Here is a 23738-nt window from a genome sequence, read left to right on the forward strand (position 1 = left end):
TCCAATTGACATTTTGCAAGTGCATCCCTAATCCGGGGAGCCGGCAAAGGAGTGCTAAAAATAATTACAAACTGCAATTATTAGCCCGGCTAAGGAGACGCTGCCAAGGCAAATCCAATTAAGTGAAAAGCAAGTGTAAGCCGATGCCGATGCTGACCGGCTCACCTGATTCTTCGTTTCCCCCATTTTTGTTTTTTTTTTTGCTCCCCAGCTGCAGTTAACTGGGTAACTCTAGCTGCTGACCTTAGCCTGTTTTTTCCCCTGTGCTTTTCCAACCCTCTGTAGGATTTTCTTCCCCTCAAGTGTGTCTTGGGCTCTCTACTTTCCCCCGCCTCGAAAGAATGAAATGAAATTGCCCAGCTACTGGCACAACAATGACTATAATAATAAATAATAATGGTTAAATGTGTTTACAAAAAGAGAGAAATCTTTTGCTGTTATCTGGACCAGAGCCTCCGCCTTGCTCTTCGCTCTTGGACTTGGCTTACTTTTGTCTGCTGTGAACTGTCATTGCGTGTTGCACAGAAAAACACCAGGAGATTTAGAGGGAAAGAAAGGGGTAAGAAGAAAACGGAGAAAGCGGAGAAAGGGGCAAAGAAAGCGGCCACTGTGACAGGGAATGAGATATTATGTGGCAAGAGTTGCTTCACCAGTTGGCAGTCCTACTTAATTTTTGATGTGGAAATGCCACTTGCCTCTTGCTTTGAGCTCTTTATGAACACATAATTTTGAGAGACTGCTTATGGCATGTAATTAAAAAGAAGTAAATTATGAGGATAAAGTTTGTATTTTAAAATTAGTACATAATAAATTACAAAATGTGCAGTACAAAAGGATTGGTCTGTTTATGCAATTTTAATTATCCTCTTTAGAACCAAAGATTTCTCATCCAAGAAGGACCATATACTTTTTATAGTTATGGGTCAAGAATAGAAAGGAAAATCTTCTTAATAACTTTTCTTGATCAATATTATCGCCAAAGTTTAAGGACACTTGAAAACGTTTTGAAGCCACCCTCGTAATCTTCTGTCCCATAATGAAAGTGAAAAACTGTTGCAGCAACAGCAAACAATTTCGCAGCCGAGGAGAAAACTATTTCAATTGAGGTAGAAAATGAACGACAAGGACATGGCGGCATTTCCCACTGGTTTTTTCTCGTATTTTCATTTTCCTTTTGCCTTCTATGTTTTTCTTGGTCTTGTCATGAATGGATGCCCACTCCTCTCCTCTGCTTTTTTGTGTGTTTGCAGTTTAAATTGCACTATGAAAAGAATTTTTTGGATTTAAGCATTCGTTTTCATTTGGCTTCTCTTTCTTAGTTCTGTTTTTTTATGTTTGGGATGCCAAGTGGGATAATATGTCAAGTGGCATAAGTCGACGGATGCAGGGAGATGGAGGAGGGGTAGCCTTTGCACCTGGCATTGATAGGATCGAAGCAGGTGTCAACCCATTTGCCAGCAGCCAGCAGCCAGTAGCTCTCAACTTGGCCATTTACGGACGGCTAGCTGTGTTTGTGTTGGCCCGGCTTAGACCCAGTTTCAGTTTGAATCAAGTTGCAGTCGCAAAAACAGCTGTGGCAAGTGGCCCGATTGAGAAACAGTTGTCCTCCATTTCGCCTCGACTTCTGGTAAGTATAAAAGGGGGGCACTCAGCTGCCAAAGAGAGCAGTCAAAGACTGAGTTAGCAGAATGTCGACGGTATTGGTAGTGGCCCTCATCCTCAGTGGAGTCCTGCAGTTTGTGTACAGTGAGGATAACACAACTGCTACACCCACGGACTACTGCCAGAAGGACTTGTGTCACTTTTTGAAAAAACACATAGGCTGCAGGAACAAAGGAGTAAGTTTGCCTCCCTTTTCCGGACCGATAGTCAAGGATTTCATTGATTCCTTTAGGAGCTCAACAAACAATGTCCTGCTGACGCCTACTTGGTTAATCTAACGGGTCTGCACGATCTGATCCTGGATGAGCACAATGCCCTGCGAAATGTCCTTGCTGCTGGCAAGGCACCGAAATTGCCACAACCCGATCGCATGGCCACACTGCGCTGGCATGCCGAACTGGAGGATCTGGCCACACTGAACGTAAAGCAGTGTGCTCTGCAGTACGATCCTTGTCACAATACCCCGGAATTCCGTAACTCTGGTCAGAATTTGGCCATAATCAACATAACTCTGCTTCAGGGTGAGGGTAACCACACGGATGAGTGTCTGATCAGGGAGTCTATTGGAGGCTGGTGGAATCAGAGTATCAATATCACGAGGGAGCAGCTTCAGCGTTTTCCCAAAGGAAAATTGGGAGAGTGGGTTTGCCTTCCATTAAATTTGTTTCCTGATTTAAAGTTACCTTTTTTCCCACCAGTTCAATCCGCAATTTCGCCATAATGGCCCGCGACAACAACACCTTCGTGGGCTGCGCCGCCTTGAGATTCGATAAGCCTGCGGGCCATCCTCAGTTTCTGTTGGCATGCAATTACGCCAGCAATTATGTCCCGGACTGGCCTATTTACCGGGAAAAGTCCATCGGTTGCCAGTCGGGCTCTGACCTCAAATATCCCTCCCTCTGCAAGGCGGGCGAGCAATATCAGGAACTTCCGTTGGAGGAGAGCGCGACGGTGAGGAGCGGTTTTTGGAGGCTGTAGAGGCGCTAAAAATAAACCCGGCCAAAGGGTTGGAGTGGGTGGCTCTTCACTCACAGTCTATTTAACATGTTGATTTGTGTCACAGTGCGTGGCGGTCATATATCATCTCGCAGCAACCGCATTAGCACAGACACCTGAAAAAGTAGTGATGCCGATATTGAATGAATAAAACATAAACATTTACGTCGAAAAAAAAACAAACGAAATAATTAAAAATAAATAGATATCTTAAAATTAAAACAAATGCTTTTCTTAGGTTCTTTTAATCTACTATAATTTTTAGAAAACAAGTTCATTGAATCCTCATTTTAATATTTTACTTATATAATTTCCATGGAAATAAACTAATTGCAGGCAGAGATGGGCTGTAAAAATTGATTTCGACAATCTATTACACTCTTTAATCGAACCAAAACTTAGAACTAAATCTAGTTAGTTTCTTTCTATAAAATATTGGAAACGTATAGCAAACCGTGATATAAATAAATCAATATAAATTATATACATTTTAATATAATTCAGTTTCAAATATAGAAATTTCAGTATAGTCATCCCAAAAACTAGCTATAAAAGCACTGAAACTACAACTCTAACACTCACATACATTTAGCGCCCCTCCGCCCCGCCCACATCATCATTATCTTCATCAGCAGCTAAAATATGATACGCGTTGTTTGGGTCGGAAAAAACGCGAACGAGACGCGACAAGTTGGCATCTAATTTTAACGTCAATATACAAAATGTAAAAACGTGTCTTCATCAGCTCGTAATATAGAGACCAACCTCCTCCCCCGTCTGTGACCCACAAGTCCCTAAGTGCCTATTAATAATGCTGCCTCGACTGCTGAAAAGAAAATGTTTTCCTTGGCTCTGCTTTATTTTTAGTGTCCATCTCGGATGAGGCCTACGTTTAATATGCCGTTACTTTGTCAAATCCGAGGCTCATTAAAGTCAGACGAGAGAAATAGGCAACATTTTTGTTCATTTTTTCCGACGTGATAATTAATTTCGTACTAATGCTGGCCACATTCATTATGGCTTAATTAAAATTCAACTGGAATTAGTTTCCAGCACCTCGAAAAGCGACCATTATAAACTTATCAAGCCGAAAATGTTTGTATCTGTTTATATCTCTATTTTTTGCGCTAATTACGTTTTTGTACAATTTTTGTTGTTAATTTTCCCGGAATATGAAAATCACTGGAGTGACGTTTCTGTTGTTGTTTTTGGCCCTCATTAAATGCGTGTAAAACCAACATGGACAACAGCATATTTCACGCGGCTCATAAAAGCATAAATACACGCATAAATAAAATAATGTACAAAGTTACGTCAGTGGTTATAGTTATATAAATTATTCCCCTACAAGGACAACGATGTAGGGTTTCGTTTGCTTTTGATGGATGTGGGGGGAAAATTACACTTTTATAGGGTGACATATGTTTTATGGCTTTTATATTGCAGCCTATGAAAAAGCTTTTAATTTGGACGTTATTTAAAGTGATAAAAATGTTTGCTAAAATAATACCAATTTGTATTCCTACGTATAATTATATATATTCTCAAAAATAATATTTCACAAATACTACACAGACTTAAATCAAAACAAATATGAAACTATTAAATTCCTTCCTCAAAAAATTGATTTAATGTTGTCGTAAAAGTTTATAAGGTCTTAAAGCTTTCCGCATGATATTATGATATTAGGGCACATATAATATTTATTTTTAATGATTTTGAAATCAAAAACACGCATGCTTGGTGGAATTAACGGATTTCTATAGACTGTTTGTCCCTGAACGCTTCACAAATTTGATTGTTGAAAATGATTTGATGGCCGACATAGAATGAAAGCGCCAATTTATGGCCTAAAGGATGAGCATGCGTTGCATAAATTGTGGCTGAATTTAAACAAGTTAATATGATATTAGTTGAGAGTGAGCATAAATTATGAGAGCGTGTCCTATTGGGGAAGAGGGCGAACAATATAAACAATGCCAGCCTGATTTAGTGCTGGCCATTTGACTGTTTAATGAGCACTCAGATGTGTCAACAGACTAAATGGAAATTTATTTAATTATGATTCATAAGTCAGAAAGCGGCTTACGGCCGTTGAAACATGCAAAATCTCATTCTTTCCCATTTCGAGTGTTTGATGTTGTTTGTTCGCGTTGGCATGCAAAAGGTCTTTTTGGTCTAGAGCTCGGACTTTGGACTTTGGACTTTGGACAGGGCCAACATCTAAAAAGGCAATCAAAAGTTTGGCCAAAAGGAAACGACAGCGAGAGCACAAAATATATAAAAACACAAATTGACAAAGCAAAACTTTTGATTTATGCAATTTGCGCTAAAAATACAAATCCATTTGATGACACTGCGTCGTGGGGGAAAATAAAATTTGGCCAACAATTCCAATAAAATGGCAAAGCAGGCTTTGATTTATTTGTCCTTGGCGGGGGAATTGGGGAATTCCCCGAACGCAGCCGCAAATGTTTAGCTGGGGATTTACCCCTCTCTCACAAACTCTCTTTTGGGCCCCGAAATGTCATACATGAAGCATAATAAATGGGCTAGTAAAACTTCGGACAGGAATGGGACTGAGTTTGGCCTTCTCCTTGTGGCTTGTGTCAAGTCAAATGCAAATGACCGACAAATTTGCCCGGCTATATAGCGATATGCAAACGGAACGGATATATGCTTTGTTTAAATGTGTATATGTGACCGCAGGCCATGTTGGCCACAAATTTCCACACAATTTATGCGGACAATGTGGAGCGGAAGAGGCGACACGGAGGATCCCATTGCCGGATCATTTATTTTATAGTCCGTCGCTTTAAGTTATTTTTCTTCATTATTTTTTATGTGGCTCCAAGGGCGACGAGGCCGGGCGAAAACAATTGCCAAAGGCATTTGGCAATCAGCGCCAAATGTTTGCTCTGTTTGCGCAAATAATTTATACGACGGGGCCCTGAAAGCCCAGCAAATAACGCGAATGCGACACACATACGCCCCGTTGGCCGGCGGCTCAAGTTCATAGACAGGATCTTAACGGCTCAGTTCATTAGCGGTCCGGTCCGGTTCGGCTTAGTTCTGTTCTGTCCTGTCCCTTTTGCCCAGGAACTCGGTTTATTAATCCTCCAAGGAGCCAAAACAAAGGGCCAGTTGTCATTAGGACTCGTCCTGCGATTTCCGACCCGCTCCGGCATAAACAGCAAATTAAGTTTTAGTGTTTCATTTATTTTTGGCACTCACTTCATATGCGTGTGGGTTTTAGTGCGGGATTCCAGACCTATTTGCTTTTATGGCCCCAACTATGGGCCCTGTGGTCTGTGTAATTTCTGGCCTCGTCCTATTGCCTTTTGATTGTTTGTAATGAGCTGCCGGCCATCAAGGATATGAATAAAACAAAGATCGACACAACCCGATAAAGGTTGCGCATATGTCAAGTAGTCGAAATGTCGTTGGTTGACTTCTGTTAATGCGATTCACATGATCCACTCATCACGAAGGGCTTATAATGATGGGATTACACATCGAGTTCCATAACGTATAGAATGCTTTGTAGTTTTATTTAGTTTTAACAACTCAATTGCATTAGCGGAATGCTTTTATCGCGCTTAAATTATAAAAAATCATGACTTTTAAAGCGGGCATTTATCTCGATTAATTCCTGATTTAATTGATTCGTTTGAAATGCGATTCCAGGTGATTTAATTTATTCGCCAATCTACCGGCTGTTTGTTCAGCTCATTTGAGCATGCAATTTGCCTCGATTTTAGCGCCAGGTGGATCAATAGTATTTTCTATATTTTAGCCAATATTTTTTGCTTCTAAACCAATGATCAAACATATATGCGCTCTTAATTTTGTTGCGCTTGCAGTGGCCAATTGTGTGGTAAACATAATTCAATTAACGCCTCTCCATTGGATTCCACAGCACACACACTCACTCACAAAAAAATATAGACATGGTCAAAAAAAAAGAGAGCAATAGATGGTCCGTGCAGAATGGCAAAGTGGCGCTTTACAATTTGTGCAATTTCCGCCTCTGAACAACATCAAACAGAAAATCTCCACTCCAATCCCGAAAAAAATAAAAACTTTGCTCTCGTTTGATGTGTGAATTGCGCAAATATTTTCGTTAAAAAAATATTCGCCCCTCCGCCTCCGTTGAACATTTATCTTGCTGCGGTATATGTATGTTTTTGGAGATTTTTTTCCGCAGAAACTTGTTAAATGGAAAACAAACAAAGAATGTTTTTATATAAGGCGATTAGCGGCCTCGTCTTCGGTCGCCATCGAAATTTATTAGCCGCTTATGCCCTCCGATTGAAGTTTCATTTAAAGCGTAACAACATTCGCGGGAATAATATTAATTGACAGTTGATGTTGCGTGTCAGGCAAGTTATTCATTTTGCGCTTAATAGATGTCCTCCCGGATCCCCAGCTTTCATGCTCCGCCAACAGCAGAATCTAATTAGCATTGCAGACCACTCCAGCCGGATGACACGGCTGAATAACAATAATTGCTTAAATAAACACCACGGCAAATGCACATTAATAAACATCAGCGTGGCTGAAATGTGAATTATGGCAAGCCCATCCCGAGTCAGGCCAACATGCAATAAAGTGCACGCAGCTCAAAGAGTTTGCTTTGTGGCTTTCAAGACGGGGAAGCGGTCTGGGTGCACTGCCATTTGCCATTTGCATGTCGGTCTGGTCATTCACATCGCCATCAACTGGTAGGTGCATACAGTCAAGGCCAGAAGAGTAGAAACGCATTTATATTATCTTTAGGAAGTGGTACTCCTCAATCCGTTTTGAATAGATTTTATTCTCGATTACATGAATTGATTTTAATGTATTTAATAAATAAAATTAAAAGCACAACAGCATAAATATTTAATCAACAAAATATTGTAAGCTAATAATATTTGCCAAGAAATAATTGCTAACGAAAATTTATTTTTAATTGAAAATAAATACAGAGAAGAACCCCTAAGATAATAACTCAAACGGAAAATTAAAACCAACAAACTCACCGCAGCCTGTTATTAATAATAGATGACCTGGTATAATTATATAAATACTCCATAACCCTTTATTCATGCTCCATACTGTAAACAACATTCGATAAATAGACAGTGCGTGACTTTTTCTTTTGGCGTTCCTGGTCTTCTTCGGTGGATTTTATCATGGCAATTATGCATTTTAAATCAGACGACCATAATGCTTCCGGGAAAAGCTTTTCCTATTGATTTTTTAGTAACCAATTGACATACATCCGATAGTGAAGGGAAGTGAACCCTTTTGAACTTTATTTATTCCGATAAGTCAAATCAAACAGTGCGAACAGCAAATCCAATTGTAAAGAATCATTTCGATTCAGTTTCGGTTTCTGGCTACATTTGCATACAAATGCAGGCGGGATTAAAATCAAAATTCGATATGCCACAAGCCACACACACACATACACACGTATACACATCCACTCCCAGAATTTTCCAACCAATATTTTACTGCTCAAGACATTCCGACATTGTTGTCCGGAAAAAGGAACCCTTCATCCCGCAGTAGGGGAAGAGAACTTACCCAAGTTCTTCAATTACAATTTGATTTGCAAATGACACAGAGAGAAACATGCCAAGAAATTGAAGTGAAAACTTTACGAAGTCAAGGGGGAAAATTGCGGAGAATGTGACAAGTCGGGTTGGGAAAGTTCAACACGAGCCGGTGAAAGTGGAATTAAATGTTTGTTGAGGGTTTCAACTGATTAAAAATGACGAAGGGCACTCCTAAAAAGTTCATGAACATAAAGTACGGATACATAAACCTAGACAGAAAACTCTCTCTCTTTGGTGTTAACCCTCCTAAAAATGACTGTTCGGGCAATTGAGTCCTTTAAGCCCGGAACTTTTTCCCTGGCGCTGCGGCAATAAAATGTTGCAACATTAAAAGGGCGGTGCACATAAATAAAAAAATCGCTGAGTAAAAAATTGGGTTAAAAATTAACTACACCAAATTTAAATCAACTGCAGAGGGGGGCGAAGTTTCGGGGCCCGTTGCCTGTCAGCGAATCCTTCGAGTCCTTGGGCGGCCGTAAAAAATCGACTCGCTGGGCAGCTGGCTGAATACGGCCGGAGTCCTGGCGGCCGTAAATAAAGCGCCGCAAACATTAATAACTCCCATTGGGTGTGTTAACAAGCAATGACCAAATAGGGGCTGCGCCCGCCAGTACTGGGATTTCGGATTCGTTTTCCTCTGCTTTTCCTGCCGCTTTTCCCGCCCTGCCAATGTGCATAAATTGCAGTAAAAATGGCGCAAAAATTTTACATTTTGTGGCGGCTCTCAAAAAAAAAGAAACGATGTGCAACAAAAACCCCGTCGGTGGAGTGGAGTGTAGCGAAAATAAGTAACAAGTAACCGAGAAGCTTGCGGGCAGGTAAAAATTGCGCATACGCCAGGTGCGCCGCCGCCGCCCCACATAAAATGGTTGAGTGATGGAACGTCCAGAGGGAAGGGTAATGCATGTAAGACAATCATTTTGACGGGCACTCTCCGCCCGGAATATTACACCTTCCCTCTTTTCGACGGAACATTCCTACGGCTGTGTGTTACTCATTGGCCCGTCGCTCGGTTGGCTGCCTCCTGATTACTATGCACTTTGATACTTATCTTTAATTGAGGCAACATTCTACACGGGGCAGCTCAACAAAAGTCTCGTCTGCCACGCCACGATGAGCACACATTTCATACTGGCATTTCGGCTCCTTCGCTCTGTCAGGATCTGTCCTCGGTTGGGATTTGAGTTGGGAAGTAAGGAGAGTTGGGTCCGCAGAAGTGCTGTCTTTTCATCCTTTTTGCAGACAGATCTGTACTGTTTTGAAAGGTCTTTTAGAGAAAATGTATAGGTCAAAAGACTGAAAAAAGAAATGGAGTTGCAATTTATAGGAATTTATGCGTTTGATTTTAGACCCAATGATTTTATCATTATAATTCAAAACAATAATATTTTTCTTTTAAATTGGGTTGGGAATCTATATTTGGAGAGGAGCCAATGCTTACATTATTTGAAATTAAGTTTATAGAAAACAAATATGTAAATATAGATTAGTCGTATTTAAATTCCCTATCGATTGAATTTTAAACGTAGAAAACTCATTTTCAGAGCACCCAATTAATTTACTCAAGGCTTATAGCCCAATTATTATGATCGATCGCTTCAATTTAAGGCCTTCCCTGTTACATATTCTCCATTAAAATTATTTAAAATTAAAAAAACTCATTAGAGAGCAGACACGAAGTGACAGATCGCTTAAATGGGTTAATACCCTTAACCGAATCCTCGTCCAGCGACCGCAATCGCTCAAATACATATTTGTTGTAATTTACCGCCCGTTGACCCCGGGCAAATTTATCCTGGAGCCGCAGGAGTAGTTCAACTTTGTTTCAATTAATCGTTAACCCTTCCGGCAGTTCGACGTTTGCTGCTGCGGTTGCCCGCAGCTTGCTTTAAAAATATTTAAGGCCATTAAGCAGACAGCACACGCATGCATTCGTAATCCTGGGCAGCACTAAGCGTTTTATGGTCCTCCACGCTCCTTGCTGTTGGCCATTGTTGCCGCCGTAGTTTTGTGGGCAAGGAAGTTGGGTAGCAACTCCCTTTCGAAACTGCCCCCCCTTTAAACGCAACCGTAATCGTCATCGTTATCGGGGGTTCCCGGGTCCAATTGTTTTGCCATCAGGTGAGCCGTAATGTCTGCGGCGGATGCCAGGGCTAATTTTGCGTTAAATGAGCGCTGAGCAGCCGCTCGAATGATTCATTATGGGGCCCAAAGGACTCGTTGCATGCGCATATATGCAAATGAATTCGAACGGAGTGAGGATGAGGGGGGAAGGGGGAGCTGAAAAGGACCTTCCGCTTCCTTGGGGGCAGTGCACCCGCACGGCGAATCAATCATAGATTGTCAACGGCCACGATTCGCTTTAGTATACGTGGCGTATACGTAATGTTCGCCATTCCCCCTGGGGATCCACTAATTGATTTATTGCCCGAAATTAATTCTATCCCAGCACATTAATATTTATTGCACAAGCTGCGATTCGGATTACGATTCAGCAGGTTCTGATTCTGATTCCGATTCAGTACAGCCATCACCTTGACCTTTCTTTCAGATATTTTTGTCATGAATCCGCTTTTTGAATAATTTCCATTTTCGGATTTGCCCGCAGCGTTTTTGTTCGCCCTCAAATTGCTGCCATGAATAAATGAGTTGCTCAAGCGGGCCGAGTACAAAAGCCCGGCTAACGAGTCCGTACAAACAATCTGTGGACCTGCGATGAGAAATGGGGAGGATGTAATATGCAGTATCCAGTATCCAGTACTCTGGGCAGTTCTCTTTTGGTCCGTGCAGCCACCCACCTGCTATTTGCTGTTTTATAAAAGCAATACGCATATGTGCCGGGCATGCCATTGCAGCACTGCTATTTGCATTCACTCTTCGGCAGTGTTTGCCCTCCGCAGGGGTTCCCTCACCACCACTGCAAAACCTGGTGGAAAACCCCGTCGAGAACCCTGAAAAGCGATTCTACGGCTTCTGGCTGGCAGCTCTTTAAGCTCTGCGGTTCGAGGCTCCCCTTAGAAAACTGGAGTTCTGGCTAAGCGGCACTCGAAATGGAGATGCCTGGCAAACAAACCTATTTTCGACCAGTTAACACAGAAAGTTTAAAGGGACTAAATTATAATAGACTTAAAATTGTAATATATTCCTAATCTAGCTCAAACATAACTTTGTAATGTAATGGTATTCCATTAAGCATATACAGTTTCATATCGCTTTGTGACTTATTAAAATTTATTTCATAATTTTAAGCTTCAATAAAACTTAAAGAGCTTTATATATATTGCAAGCCAATTTTCCCCAAGTGAACTTCTCGAAATGAGCATTGACTGATGCCATTACAGGTGGCCATTGAATGCATTTTCCGACCAAAAGGCATTTCCTTCACCGCCAGCTCCGAATTTTCCTTTTTGGTTTTCGGTTTGTGGCAGAATTCCATTCCGGTTGCTCGAATGCTGCAAATACCTGATTCGATTGCCAGAGAAATGGAATTTTTACATATCAATCGCACTTGTAAATATGATTCAAGCAATCGGGCAATTCTTCCATAATTCCCTGTGATGTTTGATTGGTGTTTCGGTTGTGTTGTTGTTAACCCACTTTGAAAATTCCCCACCCACTTTCCCACTCTTAATTTCGTAAATGGCAAAGTTTATGAGCAGCGCCATTTGGGGATCCGTTTATGTTGTTGTTTGTTTGCTTTGTTTGCCAGCTAGATTCCTTTTAGGCGGAAATGAAATTTTTGCAGTTTTACAGTTTTACAATTCGCCATAAAAGGGTTCTATGTGTTCTTTCTGTTTATAATTTTTTTAGGGGGCCGGGACGGTTTGAGTGGGCTATAAAAGCTTTTCTGCTTTTGCTGTTTTACAAATACCGACGACGAAGTCATAGAAAGTCGTCGTCGCGTCGAGTAATTAGAAAATTAACCCCTGCCAGCAGGCCATAAATGAAAACGAAACAACAACTGTGTTTTCGCAATGCGAGCAACTAACTAAACAACAACAAAACCAAAAAAAACAACAACAACTAGCACTCCACATGGTCGCCACTTGGAAAATCAGCCAGGCGAAGGCCACTTAGTGACTCTTTTATTTTCCAGGAGGGGAAAAGCGTGAAATGAAACCAAACCGGACCAGTAAAAAAAGTCGAGAGTTGTGTCATCGCTTTAATTAGAGAACGCAAAGCACGTTAAGGTGCAGTTCGCCGAAAATGTTATTTTATTTCTCACGGATTTCCTTTTCCGTTTTTTTTTTTGGCAAGTGAAAATTGGGGTGCGTCAGGTGCCTGTTTCATTATGGCAGGCCATTTTCGCACTTGAAGTTATATCTGCGGCATATATCTCTCTAATATCCCGCTTCCTTTTTGTTCCGTTTTTCAGGGCTGGCCGTTTGCTACCAGCGGCAATCGGTGAGCAACAACAACCACAACAACGCCGAGGCGAAGCCCACCCACACGCCCCCCTCGCATTATCCTCACGGCCACAAGTGGAACGAGCCGTACTTTGATCTCACGATGCCGAGGAACATCACATCGCTCGTGGGCAAATCCGCATATCTCGGCTGTCGTGTCAAGCATCTGGGCAATAAGACGGTGAGTCCCGGGGTTACGCACTAAATCTGCACTTGGGAAAAATATATAAAATATTCGGAAAGGATTTAAGTGTTTTATTTGCCTATTAATCTCAAATTAGGAATGGAGATAATAGAAGCGATAGCGTAGTAATACAAGATAAATTAACAGTTCCCTAGAAATACGTAGTTTATTATATTTTTATCCGATTATAAAAGAGTCATAAAAATATATTTTGAAATTTGTTAAAATCCAAAAGATATGTTACTAAATTTCAGAAACCTTAAATGGCCTAAAAATTTGTATAAATTTATTGGATATCGGACAGATAGAACAAAACTAGAGTTCACAAAACGTTTTTCTTTGATTGTAAATATATTTATATTTATCCCCCAGAATTAATACTTAGCTTCTGTAGATTTCTAATAGATATGGGAACCTTCTTTTATATTCCACACTTCATTCTAGTGAAAGTTTTCCCTCAGTGCAGGCAAAGTCAACAGGGAGACAACTGCCGGAAACATTTCGTATTAATAATCTTGATTTTTATTTACATTTAATAAACAAAGAGCTCCGAAATGGGGCGGCCGCAAGTGTGGCGAATGTGTCACCAAATATCCACTTAGATGGCCGACACAGACACAGTCGGAGCGGGGTTATTAAATTTGCTGCCAGTTTATTATGTAATACGTGACAGCAGCCGACACCCCAACACATGCTGACCACTTGTATCTATATTTTCCCATTTTTTTCCGCCGGGTTTCTAGGCAGGCGTCACTTGATCCACTCGACCCAATTAAAGTCTCCGCTAACCAGTTGTTGGCCCTTAAGTTTTTTTTGGGAACCCGAAACAGAGAAGTACTGCATTTCAGCGATCAAAATTAAATTGGTTGCCATAACAAAGGGGGCGTTTGGTGGCGGCAATACGCTTTTTTGCCGCAGACACAATGCGGAAATATTTTGCACGCATTTGCCAAAATTCATCGCTTGCCATTCGACTGGGAAAGTTTGCAGGTGTTGGCAGGCCCGAAAACGTTGATTACGTTAAGCGTTTTGGCCACGGTCACGGTGCTCGTGGATTTCCCCTTGGCCAAATCCGCTTCCGCAATCAGTAAACTACACACACATCCTCCAGTTAACTGGCCCTGCCCTCGGTTTTTGGCCAACAGTAAATTTATGGCCATCCCAGGCTAAAGTTTACTTTCCTACTTTTTTTCGGGTTGCCTCTCTGATTCTTTTTTTTTTTTTTTTTTGGCTTTTTTCTTGCTGTTATTGCAGAATTAGACAGACGGGCAGGCGGGAAAATGGAACTGCACAGATGGATGCCATACAGTTGGCTGACTCTGTCTGTCTCTCCGTCTGTCAGTGTGTGTGTGTATGTGTGTGTGTGTGTGTGTTATTGGTTAGACAGTTAGCCGCATAAACAAGGAGCCTCCACTACCAAACGAGCCAACAAAAAAGGCGGACCCAAATGGCAGACAAAAAATTTGTATCAAATGTAGTGGGCAATGTCGAGTGAATGTCGCAGGATGGGGAGTATCATTTTCCGGGTCTGTCATGCGTTTCGCACACTAATTTCAAGTTGTATGAAAATTCAGTCTGTGAGCTGCATAAATTTGCGGTTTCACTCGTGGGAAATGGCCCCAAACGAACCACTTCAATCTGTGGCCTCTTTAAAGTTGGAACCGGCTATTAATGCTGATTTTTTCCTTTCATCCTGCAGGTTGCCTGGATCCGACATCGGGACCTGCACATCCTGACCGTGGGCACCTACACCTATACGACGGATCAGCGGTTCCAGACATCCTATCATCGGGACATTGACGAGTGGACCTTGCAGATCAAGTGGGCCCAGCAGAGGGATGCCGGGGTGTACGAGTGCCAAATCTCCACTCAGCCAGTGCGAAGTTATTCGGTCAACCTGAACATTGTGGGTAAGTAGATACACTTATACAAAAAAGATACACCCTATATAGAACAAGAGTAAACTCGACCAACACAAAATGAAATCCCCTTATCTGTAAAAAGATGATAAATGGCAACATACATTGTAGTTACACATATACGTTTAAACTTAAAGTTTATTAGGAAAAGAAACAATTTATTTGAAATTTAGAGATTTATTAAGCAAAGGCAAAAATAGGAAAAAATTTACTGAATTTAAGAAAATATTTTATAGGGTAAATACACTTTCATTTGTTTCTTCGCAAACGCAGTAAAAACAGGCGAAAGCGAAAGAATTCGAGGAATCGTGTGGGGAATTCGGCATATTTTTCTGAATCTTTTTGCATATTCATGCAATTTTCAAGGGTGTAAATTATGCACACCTCACAATCGTCGCAGCAGGCAACAAAAGCGGGGCGCGATTTTACCTGTAAATATGACAGCGGAAATTTTTCCGAATTTCTTTCCGGCAGATTGATGGAGTGACGTAAGAGATATAAAGCACACATGAACCGAAATCGACAGCAAACCTTATTTATACAGGTATTAAGGTGTAGATAACAGGAAAAGCCGCCTGGGCCACAAAAAAACGTATAGCAGCCATACATTTATGGGAAAAAACATTCATTCTCTTTAATCCTGAGGCCACACAGTGTATTTATATAATGGTGGAATTATTTTTATGGTTTTTCTAAATCGAACAGACAGATAATCCTGGAGGGGGAAAACGGCAGAATAACAAATTTGAAATCGTGATTGGAAAAGCAATTTGGTGGACAAAACTTTAAGTTTTTTCCTTAAAATAATAGCCAACAAATTGCGTATAAATAATTCAGCAGGTGAGCTCCAGACCTCTAATTATAATGGACGGTGTATTTCTATTTTTGGTTTCGTACTCGCCGGAGTACTTTAGTTGATTAGTTTAGTGGACGGTCAGTTATATTTATTTGAACGATTTTCTATTTCTATTTTTATTTCATATATTATATGATTTGTTTTCTTTTACCTCTGTTTGTATTTTTGGTTACCACTCGACGATGATTTGATGGTCAGATTTGATTGACGCCGAGACCAGCGACATGATGCAGCAGTACTATAACGACGACGCCTTCTATATATCCGAGAATCGGGTGTATCAGTCCAGCAATGACGAGTTCGCCGGGATGTTCGGACCGATTCAGACAGTCGCCGGTAAAGTGTGGAGATCCGGCTTTCTACTTTTTCTAGTCCGCCTTTTTGGCCGAGTGACAAGTCTAACCGCACCAAAAAAAAAGGGGGAAAATGGGAAAAAATAAGGTGGCAGACGGAGATGAGAGGTCTTCTCGAGGGCTGCCATGCATGCATATTATTTTTTAATATCCTACAACATTTTCCGTGCCAGCTGCGGTGTTTGCGGAGTCAAGTGGTGGGTGCCTCGGGGCAAGCACTTTTCTGGCTCATGACGAACAAATTGCTTTCCAACAAGCTTTTACCCACTAACTTTGCCAGCTTGTTACGGTTACTGTTACTCCTCCTATTATTTTCTACCTTTTCGCAATTTCCCGCTCGCTCTTCTCCAGTGTTGCCGCAATTCGAGAGCCAGAAAATTGCTAGATGTGCAACAAAAATGTTTCAAATTGCGGCGGAATTAGAACTCAGTTTTGAGTTCGAAAGAAGTTTTAACAACTAACTTTTTAGTAAAAAGCTTCAAGAATAAACGGATTAGACTTTTGTTGAAATATTCTAAAAGATGCGTATTCATACAAAAAGTTTCATTTATCATGTCCAAAGTATATAAATTTGCTTTGTGGTTTCCGTGCTTCTACCATTTATTAAAATACTTAAATTTAACCTCTTCTGGTTTTTACAAATTCATTCTTTGGCTATAAAGAAACCCAAAGGTGCAGCACTAACTTTTCCGCACTTATGACCCAAGTGGCTCGCACATTTAATTATACCCAAAGCCTTTTGCAATATTTATTTTACCGGAGATGCCGGGACTTAGTCATTCAGGGTCAGAGTTTTGCAAAGGTCGGGGTAAGCGTCGCTTTTTCCATGGGGACACAGACTGGCATTGAAACTTCCCTCCTCGTACAGGTTGCCCTCGAGTGGAGGGCCATCACTGTAGTAGCAAACGAGCATGAAGTGTGTGTTCCACAGATCGAAGTCCTGGCCAGCAGCACATCCCATATAGGAGCCTCGATCATTAATGATATTTCTAATTTCACTTTCCGCCTCATCGGTGGCTATATCATCCAAATCGTAGATCTCATCGAGCCATTGTTCCGCTAATATTGTAATTTCCCTAACGTTAGATTGTCGAACTAGTGGTCTTGCGTAAAAATCCTCAACGTAATTGAATTGGGGATTGTCAAAGTCATCGGTGGCCAAACAAATGTTTTCAGGAAGTTCCTCTTTACAGCGTTTTAGATGATATTCAGCAATCACCTCCAGATAGTCATCCCAAACCAATTCAGGCATTTTTTGAGCAGGTGGCAGGTCCCCAAACGAATTGCTTGCCACCTCCTGACGATATCCATTGTGCAGACCCAGTAAATATTGACGAAACAGCATCATATTAACCAGGCTATTAAAACGAAGGCAGCTGTCATCAAATACCTTGAAAAAAGTTCTTCATCAGTAACACAAATCATATGCCAGTAACACTTACCATGTTGTTTTCACATCCTATATGCTTTTTGCCACGACAGGATTTAATATCACAAAAATCTATGGCCAGAGTGGTTTCAATTAAAAAAAGAGGGGTCAAAACAAAAGCCAACCGTAGTCGTTGCATTTTTGTTGAGAACTAACAGCCACCAACTGACTTCGTTGGTGCAATTAGCGTTACGTATTCAAACAGCAGTGAAAAAGTTGTTAAACGGTGTACAAATTCAACAAAAATAGTTAACAATTTTTTACGAAACAAGCAACACAGCAAAGCAAACTTGACTGCAATGCTTAAAATGGTTAATAAAAAGTTTTTAATTTGTGAAGTGTTGAAAAACACAAAGCAGGGATATTACATTTATTATTATTATTAGTAGTATTATTATGCTATATTTCGCTGTCACCGATTTAAGCAGCTCAGTTTTTATTTGAATTTTTTTTTATTTGCCAAATTGTTTTATTAAACGGGCAGATTACATTTTGTTATCGCTCCTAAAGCAGCACCAAATTGAGTCGTTCCCATCTGAAAATGACTTTCAACTTTGTGCAGCCTTGTGCCTGCAAACTTTGCATTCTCTGGCCGCCTGACGGGCGGTAATCGATTATTTAACGTGCTGACTTTGACTGGCGACTACGGACCATGGAAATTGGCAACGAGCGCTGGCCTGGACCGGATTGGCCCGGCCGGAAAGCATGGATGAGGAGATCAGCGGAGGGGGGTGTGGCACATGTCACTGGTTGCAGGCGATGTGCTAGAAATTGGGAAAACAAACCGTTTCGGAATTTCACAACTCGTCCGAGAAGGGCTGCTGTGAACGGCGACGTTGATTAGGCGACGTAACGCAGTGATTAGCAGGGCTCGGAAATTGTTGGATTTATCGAGAGAATGGAGCATGGATTGCATAATGGACGGTATAAGCGCTAACCTGTTCCCCCACGTTTTTCCATTCGCAGTGCCCACGGCGACTATTTTGGGAGGACCCGACTTGTATGTGGACAAGGGCAGCACCATAAATCTCACTTGCATCATCAAGTTCAGCCCCGAGCCGCCGACCCATATCTTCTGGTATCATCAGGACAAGGTAAATATCTCTTGAAATCAATTTACAGCAAAAAGAAAAAATGTAACCAAAACCCTGTGGGGCAGAAGGAAGTAAAACCAATTTAAGGTTTTCCTTTTTGGTGCCAAATTATCTTGCAATAATTGAGTTTGTGCGCAGTAAAAAGCGCAAAAGTGGGGCGTGTTGTGGAGTGAGGGGCAGAGGGGGCGGGGCCACGCCCAGCCAATTGCTGCAGGATAAACGTTTTTAACTTTTATGAGCTCTGGGCTGGCGCCTTTCCATTGCGCACGTGTGTGTGTATGTGTGTGTGAGTGTGAGTTTGCTCGCGTTTGTTTACGCGTCGTATACGCAACGTATTTAATTTTGGCTTTTATGATTATGAGAAAACATGCTTTTGCATTTAGCTGAGCACTCATCAGCTTGGCTTTTCCGACGAGGGAAAATCGCTTTTAATACGACATCCACTCCCACGCTTATTTATTTTTTTTCTTCCCTTCAGGTGCTTAGCGAGGAGACTTCGGGTGGACGGCTGAAGTTCAAGACCATCAAGTCGGAGGAGACCAAATCCATTTTGCTCATTTACGATGCGGATCTCCTGCACTCTGGGAAATACTCGTGTTATCCTTCAAACACGGAGATAGCCAGCATACGCGTTCACGTCCTTCAGGGTAAGTTTTGCTCTTTTTTACGGAGCTTTTTCGGGAGCTCTCCTCTTGGGTGCTCTCCCCACTTTAAAGCCGCCTTAATTGGATGCTCGAGTTTGATAATGTGAATTATACATTCATGCATCTGCTTGACCCCGATTTGTATGCATTAAACTTGCATCTCGTTCTCGCTTTGTTGGCTAACTTTGGCGAAATTTATGAACTTGTGCCCACAACAGAAGTACACTCTGAAAAATGTCTGTGTCAAGAGGATTTTATCTGGCAAACTTCTCTAATTTAATCTAGTTTTAAAAACTTTGTGTAGCCATGAGACCATTTGTTCATCTGAGCTTAACTTCAAATTAAATTCTTGATGTCGAGTTTTTTTTAGCAATTAAAAATTTTTTTTTTGCAAGTCTATTTTTTAGAAGTTTTGAAAGGAATATCATCATTCAAAATAAAAAAAATCGACAAAAAAAATGCATATTAAACCTTTAACGCAGCTCGTTAGAAAATTGTACTACAAAACTTTTAAGGTATCTCACTATAAAATCAGAATAAAATTGGAAAAGTTATGGACTGCAAAGCGCAGAATTTGTGTCGATTTCTGGCAAACCTATTTTTAATTGATTCTGCTAAGAAAGTTTTTTACACTTGCTTATAGTTCTTCATAATAAGGTTAAGAAATATATATAATTTCTTAGAAAATATTTCGCCATTGTTAGGAAAACAAATTACTTGAGCTCTCCTTCGGAGAACCTCATTTCTGAATGTAGAATGTAGAAAGGAGAGCCTTTTTGCGAGGCAGACAAACTACAAATTGTTACCCATTCAGGGCAAATCTTGTGCCATCTCGACGCGACCCGAAGCTCACCCCCCCGTTTCCCTTTTCCATTTTCCATTTTCATTTCCCGGACAGGCGAGCGTCCCGAGGCGATGCAAACGAACGCGGCGCCGGCGGCCGTCGGCGTGGCCAGTTGGTCCTGTCAGGCGGTCAGGGTAATTAGCACAATGGTGGCGGCACTTGTATTGTTGGAGGCCTGCTCCACGCTGCTCCTGCAGGGGACAGGAGGTCCTAGCGGAGGACCCCCGCCAGCCAAGGAGCGAAGGGAGAGAGAGCCGCTTCCGAGATTCCCCGCCGGGCAGAAGGAAACCTCGACGACGTCCGAGGAGCACGTCAATAATGGCAGCCGGAATGCACGGTGATAAATTAACGTCGCCCAGTTGGAATTCCACCGCCAATGCAGCCACCCAAATGCAGCAGAAATGATTTATAGTAGAAGTTTACGGGAGCAGCAGGATGCAGGAGCATCTGAGGTCCTTCCACTCGAGCTGCATGTAATACCTTTCTGAAAAACCAACTAATTATGCTAATGATGGAAGACGCCGTGCTCCTGAGTTTCTCCTTCTCCTTCGCAAGTTGTAAGTAAGTGTGTTTCTAATTAAGTGGGCTGGGGATTAGTTAGTTAGGCGGAAATCAGAGCCATGTACATAAACTTCTCACGTAAATTGCCAGCACACTAGCGAACTTAGCTAAATGGAAAGCATTTCGAACGAATCATCAAATTAGTGAACTATATTCAAGTGGTTTGCTTATAGAGCCACGCCTAGGTGTTTAATGAAATACTAAAGTAAATAAAAAGGAAAAACGGGGTGTTTTGTAAACAGCAGAGATTCAAAAACAGTAACTGGGGTGTTTCTTAAGAACCCAAACCCAAGGTTAAATATAATTTGTTCTATAAGTGTAAGCAAAGAAATTTAATTTGTAAATAGTAAAGCACCTCAACTACTGGTTTTGAATCTCCACAGATTTCCAAAACATCCTTTACTAGAATGTTAAGAATTTACGTAGCGAAAGTTTACTCAGATCGTTGTAAATACTAATGGGATTCGTTCTTGATTTGTGTGTTGTCCTCGGATTACCCTGTATAGCCTAGAGTTTAAGCAATGTACATACTTAGAAATACGGAATAGCTAACTGTTTTGACACGAACTTCTTCGAAGGTTCCTAAACTAATTTTTGAACAAATTTACATGTCCACTTCTCTCCCCACCCACAAAACTAAAAAGAAATATAACAATCGATGGAAACTCGGGGAATGCTTGGGAAATTCCTGCCGAAAACCCGCCTCAGTTTGAAGTGCGACTTTCCGGGCTAACAATTTATTTAGAAGAATTTCTCCAAGTCATGAGGGCAGTTCCTGTGCCCATTTAACAACTGCTGGCAATGGGTTCATTGCTCTCCGAGTCCAGTGAAATTTAGAGCTCCCATTTCACCGTGTCCGGTTGCATTTCCACTTTTCCCCTCCGGAAAAAGGGGAAAGACACAACTGGCAAGTCACTTTTCACTCTTGTCAACAAAATATTTGCATTTCCATTTGCCAAGCCGGTCGAATGTGTTCAGGTTGGGTTTGTCTCGAAGGACATTGTCCGGGAAAACCGAACCGGAGTGGCGGAGTGGCGAAGTGGCGGAGCGGTGGAGCAGCGGAGGCTCCTCCATCCTGTGCCACATTTAAAAATGTATGGGACATTGGGAACCCATGGCCCGTAAACGGGGCTGAGTTTAACTGATCAAAATTGTAAATAAACCTGCATATATACCATATGAATAAACTATAAACTGTACTCAAGTATTTGTGTGGTAGTCGTACATTACATATAAACACAAACACACACAAGCACACACACATATAAGAATGCACACACTCGCGAATCGGTCATATATACATATATGTGGATTTATATACGTACATGGATGTATCGATATTAAAAATGTAAACCCAACGCATGCAAAATTAGTCGCGACATGTAAATGAATGTTTAATGGGTAAATTAATGTTGCCATAAAACGGGACAGAGTAAAAAACCATGAATATAATTGCAATTAAGCAAATAAAATAATATATGTTATAAGCATAATAAGGGGAAAAATAGCGAGTATTATGACAGAAGCCGTAAAGCAGAAAGTTTAAAGCGCAAACAAAAACAAACTCTGTTGACTTTTGTTGCAAACAAAACGAGAACGGCAGCGCATTATACAGATTATGAAATTGTTTTTAATTTTTAAGCGAGTAGAGGACAAGTAAATATGGAAATCGGAATGAAAAATTTCAATAAAGTTTTTTGGTTACTACCATCCAATGATAAATATGTATAACAAAGGCACGACTTTTCTTTGATTTTCGGGGGAATGGAAGTTTTGACTGGTGCTACCACATGCTGAGTCGAATCCTGGTAAGATTTATGCAAATATTTTCCGTTGCCATTCATGCATTTGGCCTGGGAATTTTAATGGGCCACACGCACAAGCCAACAGACAATGGAATTTTGGAGGAGACTCTCCCCACGGGAGACTGCAAGTTTCTTCGCTTTTTTCGGGATGCGGGGGCATTTTCCGTTTTTCAGCCTAATAAAGCCGCAATGCAAAAGGCAGGAAAGCTGGAAGGCAAGAAGAATAGGCATTAAGTGCCTGGCTGGCAGCTGTCCTGTCCTGCGAGTCCTGTGGATCCTGCAACTTACACTGGGCCATGTGTGGCAGGACTATGTTTGCGTTTTGGTAAGACATCAAAAGCCGTTAACATAAAAGTTTATTATATGACAAGTAAGTATGTAGCTGTTGGCCCAAAATATCATGCCAAAAAGTTTAATAGCGCACATCGCGTCAACCAAGAACCTCGGCTTTTCCCCCGATTTTCCCCCGAATCCATCGAGTGGAAAGTGTAAGGAGCGAATAAGGCGCATAAGGCTCATGAAGCGGAAAGTGTTCCTTCCTCAGCCGGAAGAGCAGTATTACCCGAGATGATGACGACGTTGATTGGAATACTTCGGTTTCGGGACCGCATCCGTGTATGCAAGATGGATGGACTGAGCGAGTCGATAAATCGGAGGATCTGCAAGGCAAGGTTTTACATTTTTTGAGGGCAAGGAAGGGAGGGTAAAATTCGATAAATGGTATGACCTGGATACATGGTTCATTAATTTGAATAATAAGTAATGACTTTAAATAATTCTTAAAGTTTTGAATGATTTCATTACCACATACCAAATTACCATATGCACAAAAAGCCACTCTTAAATGGTAAACATTTAGTAGCTACTTATAATCTTTAAGAATTGTTACCTTTATTTTAAATTTAAACCTCAAATTGCAAACCCCAAACTTGACCTCAAACGTGTTCAGCTCCCGCCTAAAAACCCGTGACCTGCGGAATGTTCCCCGAAAGCCGCCGACACGACTGTCTGATATTATTTTTAATTGCGCATTGGCCGGGTCGCAGATGTCGGCCGGAGTGCAGATGAAAGCCGGAATGCCCGGGGAATGTGGCACACAGTTGGGTCCGAGGCAAGGCAATCGACAAAAGGGAAAATAAATTATCATCATTGTGACATTTTCATTTGTCAACGTAATTTTCCGTGTGTCGCATTCCTGCGCTGCCTAAAAGGACACTACACCCAGCGCCGCAGGAGCAACATTAATGTTTTGAAAAAAGCCCGGCAATTTGGCCAGGAATTTCACTTCACTTTGACTGGCGCAAAAATAAAAATAAAAGCGACAGCGAACACGTTTACCTTTTATGTGTCGTCTCCTGTGGAGTCCTTTATATCACAAC

The 23738-nt window shown here is 41.4% G+C and overlaps 3 protein-coding genes across 6 annotated transcripts in view; 2 read left to right on the forward strand and 1 right to left on the reverse strand.

Annotated features, from left to right (window-relative positions):
• LOC108089753 (zwei Ig domain protein zig-8) overlaps positions 1–22261 on the forward strand; it is a 40540-nt gene extending 18279 nt beyond the window's left edge. For 3 of the 4 annotated variants that reach the window (XM_017188142.1, XM_017188140.1, XM_017188139.1), the window contains exons 3-8: positions 12640–12851; positions 14554–14764; positions 15828–15965; positions 18378–18505; positions 18984–19152; positions 20048–22261. In XM_017188142.1, coding sequence (XP_017043631.1) covers positions 12640–12851; positions 14554–14764; positions 15828–15965; positions 18378–18505; positions 18984–19152; positions 20048–20334 — 1145 coding nt within the window. In that variant the 3' untranslated portion in view covers positions 20335–22261. The remainder of the gene's footprint in view (positions 1–12639; positions 12852–14553; positions 14765–15827; positions 15966–18377; positions 18506–18983; positions 19153–20047) is intronic. The other variant, XM_017188143.1, reaches the window with a different exon arrangement.
• On the forward strand, positions 1676–2890 carry LOC108089754 (antigen 5 like allergen Cul n 1). The gene is made up of 3 exons (XM_017188144.2): positions 1676–1838; positions 1895–2301; positions 2361–2890. Exons 1-3 carry the CDS (start codon positions 1689–1691, stop codon positions 2638–2640), a joined length of 837 nt encoding a protein of 278 aa, XP_017043633.1. The 5' UTR covers positions 1676–1688; the 3' UTR covers positions 2641–2890.
• On the reverse strand, positions 16558–17913 carry LOC108089755 (scoloptoxin SSD552). Its single transcript, XM_017188145.2, has 2 exons — positions 17425–17913; positions 16558–17372 (listed from the first exon to the last, which is right to left on the reverse strand). Exons 1-2 carry the CDS (start codon positions 17548–17550, stop codon positions 16755–16757), a joined length of 744 nt encoding a protein of 247 aa, XP_017043634.1. The 5' UTR covers positions 17551–17913; the 3' UTR covers positions 16558–16754.
• Positions 22262–23738: the final 1477 nt, after the last annotated feature.

Source organism: Drosophila ficusphila, unplaced genomic scaffold (assembly GCF_018152265.1).
Source record: "Drosophila ficusphila isolate 14025-0441.05 unplaced genomic scaffold, ASM1815226v1 contig_106, whole genome shotgun sequence".
NCBI classification, from domain to species: domain Eukaryota; kingdom Metazoa; phylum Arthropoda; class Insecta; order Diptera; family Drosophilidae; genus Drosophila; species Drosophila ficusphila.

Bases quoted from the DNA above. Each gene is read 5' to 3' on its own strand.
- LOC108089754 (XM_017188144.2), top strand. From the start codon at position 1,689: ATGTCGACGGTATTGGTAGTGGCCCTCATCCTCAGTGGAGTCCTGCAG. The intron at 1,839-1,894 runs GTAAGTTTGCCT...TGATTCCTTTAG, and splicing joins TAGGCTGCAGGAACAAAGGA to GAGCTCAACAAACAATGTCC. The intron at 2,302-2,360 runs GTGGGTTTGCCT...TTTTCCCACCAG, and splicing joins CCCAAAGGAAAATTGGGAGA to TTCAATCCGCAATTTCGCCA.
- LOC108089755 (XM_017188145.2), bottom strand. From the start codon at position 17,550: ATGCAACGACTACGGTTGGCTTTTGTTTTGACCCCTCTTTTTTTAATT. The intron at 17,373-17,424 runs GTAAGTGTTACT...ACTTTTTTCAAG, and splicing joins TAGGATGTGAAAACAACATG to GTATTTGATGACAGCTGCCT.